The sequence below is a fragment of the Lissotriton helveticus genome, chromosome 7 (assembly GCF_964261635.1).
Source record: "Lissotriton helveticus chromosome 7, aLisHel1.1, whole genome shotgun sequence".
Classification (NCBI taxonomy): domain Eukaryota; kingdom Metazoa; phylum Chordata; class Amphibia; order Caudata; family Salamandridae; genus Lissotriton; species Lissotriton helveticus.
Genome location: NC_136068.1, coordinates 1,312,739,847 through 1,312,749,143, shown reverse-complemented (window position 1 = coordinate 1,312,749,143; position 9,297 = coordinate 1,312,739,847). Strand labels below are relative to the sequence as shown.

Here is a 9,297-nt window from a genome sequence, read left to right as displayed (position 1 = left end):
AAGGTGCTGACCTGGCTGATTTCATATCCATGCCGTCGCCCTACAACCATTTGTATCAAAACCCAAATATCTTTGGTGTGATGTCCCTAAAGGTTCAGCATTGAGCCCTTTACTCTTTAATCTCTACCTAACTCTGCTTTTTTCTTTGATCACCAACTGGGAAGTGAAAGCAATTTCTTACGCTGACGACACCCAGCTGGTTTTCCCTTTTCAAGACCAAACGGTAGCTGCCTTCAAGAACTTTAAAGGGTGCCTGTGTGACATAGCACTTTGTATGAATACAAATAAATTAAAACTTAACGCGGGGAAGACAGGTTTGGACCTGGATTCAAAGAAGGAACTACTTTGGTGGCTGAGGAACGCAGAGGCATGGAATGGCAGAGCCATCTTTGAGGAAGATAGTGATAGAATCGGACATGAGTTTAGAGGGATGGGGTGCAAGATATGGCCAGGCCTGCCAAGTGTCACGCATCAGGCGTGACACTAGCGCATTTCAGTGTGGTAATCTGCATTACCGCACTGAAATGCATTGTCACGCATATCGGTGTCTGTCAGCTGTACCTAAAATCGCTCTCATAAAACAGTGTCTGTGGCAGCGCGCCGCCGTGGCTTCCCCTTGCAGCTGCAGCAGGCGCTTGGGCTTGCAGTTGAGCTAAGTTTGCTTGCATCACTCACTTAACTGCTGTAATGTATCTTATGTTTCCAATTTACACGGCGCGGCTCTCATTACCAGCATGATGCCATTGGGAGGAGACATCACATCCTGTCGCAGCAGCGCGTGGGGAGTTTATAATTTTGAGAGCTAGAACTGGCGGCTCGACTGTGGGTAGTTTGCGGTGCATTTAATAGTTATGACCCGGGTCGCTGCAAATAATCATGGCGCCGGTTGAAGCGCTCACAGCCCTGTTTTCTGCCGCTCATACCAGCTCGGGCCATCGCCTCTTATCACTGTAGTTAATAATACTTCTCACGGCTTCATTACAGCACCCGAGCCGGGAGACGGAGAGAAGTCAGTGTTGCAGTGGCCGCTAGGACAGTCTGTTACTAGACTGCTTAGCCGGAAATCACAGGAGTCAGGACAGCTGAGCGGACAACATCACTATCCCTGAAGGCGGGCTAGAGCCCCGGGCGGCAAACTCGAATTGCCCGGCCCGATGTAACTCAAGGCCTGAGTCTGCTTGCAGCCAGCATTGCACCTCTGCAGACCGGAGTCGATGCCTTCAATTATAGAGCGCTGAAACCCCAAGCCGCCGGCAATGTGGGTGAGCGTTTTAACAGTTATGGGAGCCCGGTGCGTCTCCGCTCGTCGCCTGCCTCTAATGAAAGTAAGTGGAAGATTAAACATCACTTAACCTCTGAACACGGAAAACTATTTGTGCTCTTAATACTAGGGATATCCCTGTGCTCATTTGTTTGACCCGATTTATAGCGGTCGAGCAGTCAGGAAAGTGATTAGTAAAGCTTTTTATTTTCGGTTTGTCAGAGGCTGCAGAAGAAATTAAATCAGAACACCTGGTAAAAATTGTTGGTAGTGGAGAGTCTGCACCTCGTATACATTCAGTACCCCAACGAACAATGATGTGCGCTTTGAAGTGAGGACACCCAATCTTGGAAACATCCTCATCTGCCTCCGTATCTCCCCCCACTGCAACCCCACTATAGCAGTCATTATGTTTTTCTCTGTAATCAAGGTGAGCAAGTAGCAGGCACACTGCGCCGGTTTCAAATTTACAGAAACGTCTTTTTGTTTGTAGTGGCATGGCGCGCACTATCAATGTTTTGATTAATAGTTCTATCAGCTTAGAAGAGCACTAGATGCTTCAGTTTCTGGTGCTTTCCATCAGTTTTAACATCATTTTAGAGCGTCTTGTTGCTCAAATGGGTGTAATTTCTGTTATATATGTTTTCCAAGTCTTAATTGCTTGATTTTGCTTGCGCTCAAAAAGTGTCACTCATAAGTCATTGGAATGTCACTCATAATTACACAGAAATTATGAAAATGTCACACTTGGCAATCTCAAACCTTGGCAGCTATGTATGGCGACTCATCAGCAAGGGGATGCTCAACAGAACAGGAGAAGGAGTTGCACATCGACTGCTTGGAATTACTGGCAAGTTATTTGTTATTGGCTGCTTCACCAAAGACTAAATTAAGTGTTCTGTGATGTTATGCATGGACGATGTATCTGAAGTCAGATATGTCAAGAAAAGCACCATTAACACACTCTTCTCATCCTTCTTTTCGTATCTTCTACGTACACAAGCGTTTGTAATCTCCCCTTCTATCTTTCTTGCACACTGTTTCTCCTACTCTGTCTGTCAATCTCCTATTCACCACTTCATGCACAAACTACCTATCCCTCTCTATCTTTTCTACCTATTCTATACAGATCTCAACCCCTATCTGTTCACCATGCTACATAATACCAATACACAAATACACTACACATCACACAATTCCACAAGAATGTGCTCTGGAATGGAGAGGTCTGATGGCTGAACTGCCGACTTTGGTGCTGGAAACCAAGGTTCGAGGCTCTGGGTCGCGTCCACATCTTGTGATTCTGGGCAAATCACTTAATCTCCCTGTGCTTGAATGTGTCCTTGTGTAACGTAACCAGTGCTCCTGTGAAGCGATCCAATACCTTCGGGTTGAGATTGTGCTATACATATCTGTATTAAAAAAAAAACTCTTCCAATTCAAACCACATGATTTAATTCCACTATAAACAACATATATCCACTGCAAACAAAATAAGTATAAAACATTGTCATTTAATAGCTCTAACTTTCACTATTGCGAGACCAATTGCATTGCAAATGCTTGTTTTTTTGCAGTTTTATATAGCAGAAACTCAACCCGAAGGTATTGGAACGCTATAATCGTGGCATTCTACCTTCTGAGAGAGGGACTTCTCAATAAAATGTGGACTGTTGTTAGGTTCTAGTTCAACAACTGATAGACTGATTTATAAATAATACCTGATTCGCATCACAATCACTTTATTTATATGAAAATTTAGAACGAATTAAAACGCATTAATTAACGCATTCTATTGTTTGATACAACCCTCCCCTCCCACCTTCCTCAGAGGCGGTGCTTCTTCGTCAGCTTCCGGGGCAAGAGAGAGCGTCTCTGTATCAGACTGGACCCCAGTTTAGCTGCCATCTTAAAACGAAGGGAACCTCAGACCATTACCGGATAATGTTCGGCCACTATACGCCGAGTTGAGTTAATAGATAGACCCAAAACATCAAGTTGGTGAATCTATTCATTGCTCAAAATGCGAATCGAAAAAAATTAAATTATCATAATCGATTTAATCGATATTATGTATAGCTTTAAATTTTAAATGTCGGTCCATATTTCGATAAAGTTGTGTGTACAGAACGCCACTGCGTTTTATTATCACAAAAAATATTAAAGATGGGGGCTCGCGCCTACTTTCGACTATAGTCTCCACCTCTACCCTCCAGCGCCCTTTTACTGGGTCTTGAATCTAGGAGGCGTGGCTGTCCGCCATTTTGTAGCCACCCGAGGAGTTAAGAAGAGAGGGCGCGCGCCATTCCCCGCGCATTTTCCACTCAACCGTCATCCTTGAGTTAGGTGCGGAGACCGCTCAACGCCATTCGTCTCTCAAGCGCCTACCGCAGCGCCATTTCGTAACCAACAGGTTCTTTTTTTGTTTTTATATTTTAACTAACTTTGGCCAAAGCTCCTGTCAGTGTAGGCGCCCACGCCTGCCGACTTCACCTTCTGAATAGTGAAGGTTCCGCCCGACGCCTCTCACGGGTTCCCCGGAGATGAGTTACGGCAGGCCGCCGCCTGACGTAGAAGGCATGACGTCCTTGAAGGTGGACAATCTTACCTACAGGACGTCGCCCGAAACACTGCGAAGAGTTTTCGAGAAGTATGGACGAGTAGGCGACGTCTATATCCCCCGCGACCGATACACGAAGGAGAGCCGTGGTTTTGCTTTCGTACGATTCCATGACAAACGTGATGCAGAGGATGCGATGGACGCCATGGACGGAGCCGTTCTGGATGGGCGCGAACTTCGGGTGCAGATGGCTCGTTATGGGAGGCCACCAGACTCGCACCATAGCCGCAGGGGACCACCACCCCGAAGATATGGAGGCAGTGGAGGAAGTTATGGACGCCGGAGTCGCAGGTAAGGCGTAGTATTGTAATAGCTAAAATGGCGCTGGGAGGAGTCCTGGGTTGGAACGAAATTGCTAAACTGGGCTTTGCGTGTTCCGTATATTCATTTTTGATTGGCTGTATGAATCGTTTTGTGTGGTCGATAATGTTTGAAGATAATCAGTGTCCTGGCCACGTTGCGCTCGTCAGGATAGGGCTTGCTTTCTTATCCTGTGAGCAGTTTAGCAAGAAGAACAATGGTCTCGGGCACACGTGCCGCTCCCTCAAGATGGCCGCCATCTCTATCCGCGTGGTGCTCAAAATGGCTGCCTGTCTAATGGGCGACCACCGGAGCCAGTCCAGGCTGCTCTGCCTTAACTTATCCCCCTCAGAAAATATTTTCAGGTTCTATTTAGTTAATTTGTTGTTTTGTATATAGGTCTAGTTTTAAGATCACTGCAAACATTTTGCACGTTGGATGCGTTCGATTAGGTAAACGTACTGTTTTACTGATGTTGCAATGTTTTTTTTTCTTTAGTCCCAGGAGGCGTCGTCGATCGAGGTCCCGCAGCAGGAGCCGCTCCAGATCCCGCAGCAGGAGCCGCTACAGCCGATCCAAGTCAAGATCCCGCACACGATCAAGGTCTCGTTCCACATCGAAGTCCCGCTCCGTCCGAAGATCGAAGTCGAAGTCTTCCACCGTTTCCAGATCCCGCTCGAGATCCCGATCCAGAGTGACGCCCCCGCCATCCAAGAAAGAATCAAAGTCCAGATCGCGCTCTGTGACCCCCGCACCCAAATCGCCAGAGGAAGAGGGAGCGGTGTCTTCGTAGTACCACGGTAAATGCACCGCTTCTAGTGACGGAATGCGCGCAGTTTAACGATTGTGGCAGTAAGGCTAATGCTTTAGGAACCGTAAGTGTTGCTCCAAGCAGTGGTTGCTTGTCTAAGCGTAAGGCTGCAAGACGAGATTTAACAGTGCCTGAAGTAATGTGTCCTTGCCATTGTTTCATTTACACTGACTAACTTAAAATACAATGCTATTTTACTGTTTTATCCAACATCTGCATTTTCCCTCTTTAAAGCTGCGGGTCTCCTGTTTGCGGGTCTCCTGTTTGCTAACAGAATATTGGCCAGTATTGCAGATTTTAAACTGATTTGACCTGATCTTCCAGGGACCAGTTTCTGTGGGCGTATATTGGAGCAGGTTTGTGTTCACATGCTAAAGAAGCACTATCCTCCGTTTTCAGAAGTTAGGTGACTTGAGCAAGTACTGGGGATGTAGTGAGGGCCATCTCCTGAGAAGGCGTACAGTGAGACAGGAAAAGGATAGTGCGTCTTTACATATCTCAAATTGTTTGGTATGTGTATTCACATGTACCTAGTTGAATAGTCACCTTCCAGTAAGTACTATTCCTTCTGCCTCGAGATACCAGTGTTAACACTAACTTAAAGGGCTGCATACAGCCACAAAGGTTTGGGCCTGCACCGTGTTTGAGTATCGACACGAATGGGATTTACAAAGACTTCATTCAGTTAAATCAATACGAGGCACAATTGACTAATCCACACGTTATCCATTAAATCGGGTTACGCTTCTAAACAAAATTGTGTAATCGACATTTCCGCAAGTTTGTTATGGTGGGCGCTTAGCGCCGTATAAGAACTTACTTCGCGACCTTGTATGTAATCGCTCTATTAACAACGTGACATTTGCGATGCCCGTTTCAGGCGCGAATAGCATATTATATGAAAAGCTGACCCACAAGGTATTACATGGATGGCGCGTGCATTATTAATTTGGGCCCTGAATTGATGTACATATTGTCACCCAATTTCCTTAGCTGGAGAACGGGTGTCGCTACTTATACGCGCGCATTTTTTTCCTCGGCGTGCGTGTGATCAATTTGGTCACTTATTACATTGCGGTGTATTGCCTGGCTCTCTTAAAGTGCTGGGATCATTAGTCTCAAAACCATAGTATATGGGCTGCACGTGGAACGATATTACCATGTATTATGTCAATTAACGTTCTTCCTCTTTCACTTTAGATTCAACAATGAAAGACGTCTACTATATGGACTCTCGGGAGTAAAGATCACAGGACCGATCAGTCAGTTGTCAAGCCCCGTGGCACAAGTAACCTGTCGAAAAGGTGGTTATTTGTAACATTTTGCTAACAGTTCTGTTAACCTTTTACTTGTTTAAATTTGCGCCTCAAGTGATAGACATTGTTTTTCATGTGCCATTGTCGCTGTTATTCCAATTTTTTGTAATTTAGTGAAGTGAACGACTACAGATATCTCTATTGGCTTGGATATTTGAGGTAAAATTCAACTTTGTTTATACACTGAGTTCTGATAGATGGAAATAGTTAAACTCGTAGTCCCATGGAGTCACTTTGACATTCTCCCTCGGTTTACAAAAATATAAAAGTTTATTTGCTAATGTCATTTTCAGTCCAGTGGTACGAGCTCACTGTATAAAATGTTTCAAGTAAATTTGTACAGGGATTGTGGTCCGGAATCTAATCTCTTCTCTTGTGTATTTTTGTGCACTAGGCGCAGTTGTGTAGCAGTTGAGTAATGCTGGTTAGCTGTTAAGGTGGCGTGTTGCAGTGCAGAGTGCTTGGCTGTTTCCTGTTTTCTCCTGATTGCTCCTGTGTAAACGGTGCATTGGCGTGCAGAAACAAATGGCGGTCCTGCTAATTTAAGTGCCCGACCTACTGCATTTCCAGTCACAGCCGGGCCCTGCCTAAAACGGAGCATACAGTGAGCATCTCTAGCTGGTGAAATTACACCCCTTATATATTTTTTCCAGGCTGGTAATTCTGAATCCAAAGTTAACTTGCTGTATGATTGTTATGGCAAGATTCATTCCTTTGTAAGTATTCATGTCGTGCTTAAGACATTTTGTACGAAAACCACTTCCTGTAGTCTTCACACGTTTTTTTTGGTGTTGAAACATTTCCACAATTTTAATGTCAAACTTTTTTAATTGCTTGTTACCCGTGGTGTGAATGTCAAAGTTGCAAGTCGAGCTACTTCGGAGACTTGCACAGAAATGGAATAAATTGATGGCCTGTGCATAAGCAGACTGGAATATTTCGAATACTGTACATTGTTAATAAAAGTGTATTGCTATATCTCGATTTGGCTCACATTTCTTTCCTGTGGTAGCCTTCCAGTCAAGGCATTTCAGATATGCGATCATGCAGTTGACTGCAGCCCTGGATGAAGCTGGAGTTTCAATAGTAATTTGTCATATTACTACCAAATGTAGTTATCTTAACAGTGACCAGGACAACCAGTTAATCTTTATCAAAGTGCTAACGTAAATACGTAACGTGCCGTTCAGGCCTAATATTTTTGTGTATAAGGAAATCTCGCATCCCAGGTCTAAAAATGCAGTCTGCCACCATATGATCGTTTTTAGTGGTCTAATGGTTTAGTAAATTGCCATGTCATTAGCTTGCTTTCATTGTTACTTTACACTTTGGCTCCCCGAACCATGCTTTCCTAGCAAAGCAAGTTTTTAGTCTTACCCTAGCAACACTTCCTCTGTGACGTGCTGAATTCAGGTTATGGCTACAGCTCTGTCCATCTTCATTAGCCCCGATTCTTTGTAAGTGGTGGTTTTTCGCTGACCAATAGGCAAGAAGACCCTCCTTGGTACCGCCTTGTCTCATGTACCCTCCCATGAGGACAACCCATGTTACATGTGGCTTTATTCCCTAGGTTTTACCTTCTATACCATTAGCGCTATGCAAATATATTGACTACAAATATAAACAAAACCTTTTTTAACGCCAACAGCTTTTTTTGATGCTGCTTAGGTGTAGGAGGTAAAACAGCAACAAAGTAACTGCAACCCTCAGTTTTTCGGTCACGTCCAGATATCTACCATCCTGACTTGGAAAAATGATCTCCCCAGAAAAAGAGCAGTATTTTTAATGGCAGACGTGCATGCAGTTTTACTGATATAATGTACAAATGATGTGTGGCAGTCGCGTTACAGGACATGTTGGAACATCGTTCAGTGTTCTCGTTACCAAAATCTGTTTCCCCTCGCACTTCAATCCTTTTCCTCACGTCTGATAATGTTTGTACAGTTGGGTTAGAATAGTTCTACAGCCATACATTTCTCTCTAACCCAGTAGTACGATTGACACTCATTTCAAAATCCTCTAATTTGGCAGTCGGAGAACGCCAGTTTCCAGGATGAAACTAACAACAATTTGTAAGAACCAGTGGACGCTTGGCCTTAAGCAAAGAAGTAAAGCAAACATGCCACTATTTGAACTAATCTGTATTGCTAACGTACTTCTATATGAACCAGAACACCTGTTGCCGATTGTGATCTAGCCAGAATCTACCTGTAGGCCCTAAATATCAATAGGAACGAATAATTCTCAATGCCTGCCCATGTTGCTTCTCCCACCTGTTGCTATATGGACCCACCACCAATGTCTGCTTTGCTTACCATATCGCTTCTCGCCCATGTTGGTGTTTCGTGACCTCCCAACCCATTACTGCTGCTTCCCACCCTCCTGTTGTCTACCTGCTCCACTGTCAACCAACCATGGATTTTTAGGTGTGCTGTCAAATATTTGCTGGAACAGCATCGTTATGACTTAACAAATGCCCCTAAGACCAGACCTATTTGCGTCACTTGCCAACCAAACATACCACACCAGTATCACCCTTATTTCACTGCTTCAGGGTATAATTACCACATGTATTACAAAATAACAGTACGAGCAGTTTAATACATGCCTTCCTGTAAATCGAGGAAGCTGTGTGAAGCCACATTGTGGCGGATGAGAGCACTCCCTCGAAATGCACGGGTTGTAAGCACTGGTTAGGAACTCTTTAGACTTAAATAGCGTATTAAGTCATAAATGCCTATATCCCTGTTAATTAGGAGTCTGCACGTGCTGACACATAAAGGTGCATGTTTAATTGGCTTACCCATAACGTTTACACAGCGCTTAAGGCAGGGTGTACTATATTAAAGGGTTAGACATGCAGGCTGGATTTAAGGTCCCAACCAACAGTAACCAGCATTGACATAGTCAATCGGTCTTGCCTGTTCAAGAACTATTAGCTTTTCCAATGTAAATTAGTCATGCTGTACACAGCTGGACTGTTCAGTGT

At 44.3% G+C, this 9,297-nt stretch overlaps 1 protein-coding gene across 6 annotated transcripts; it reads left to right on the top strand.

Moving 5' to 3' along the window:
• Positions 1–3,532: 3,532 nt before the first annotated feature.
• Positions 3,533–7,290, top strand: SRSF2 (serine and arginine rich splicing factor 2). 6 transcript variants are annotated; one of them, XR_013598851.1, is made up of 5 exons: positions 3,533–4,172; positions 4,680–4,981; positions 5,227–5,348; positions 6,193–6,296; positions 6,703–7,290. XR_013598851.1 is itself a non-coding variant. In XM_078654617.1 (3 exons), the coding sequence occupies exons 1-2, from the start codon at positions 3,805–3,807 to the stop codon at positions 4,972–4,974; spliced, it is 663 nt and encodes a 220-aa protein (XP_078510743.1). In that variant the 5' UTR covers positions 3,533–3,804; the 3' UTR covers positions 4,975–4,981; positions 6,193–7,290. The 6 variants fall into 6 exon arrangements, 2 of the variants coding, with proteins under 2 accessions (XP_078510743.1, XP_078510744.1); XR_013598849.1 differs by lacking the exon at positions 5,227–5,348; XR_013598848.1 differs by having other exon boundaries at positions 6,193–7,290.
• The last annotated feature ends 2,007 nt before the right edge of the window (positions 7,291–9,297 follow it).

What these genes read in the sequence shown, in the direction of transcription:
- SRSF2 (XM_078654617.1), top strand. Translation starts at nt 3,805, where the DNA reads ATGAGTTACGGCAGGCCGCCGCCTGACGTAGAAGGCATGACGTCCTTG. An exon ending in TATGGACGCCGGAGTCGCAG is followed by an intron (nt 4,173 to 4,679) that starts GTAAGGCGTAGT and finishes TTTTTTCTTTAG; the next exon opens with TCCCAGGAGGCGTCGTCGAT.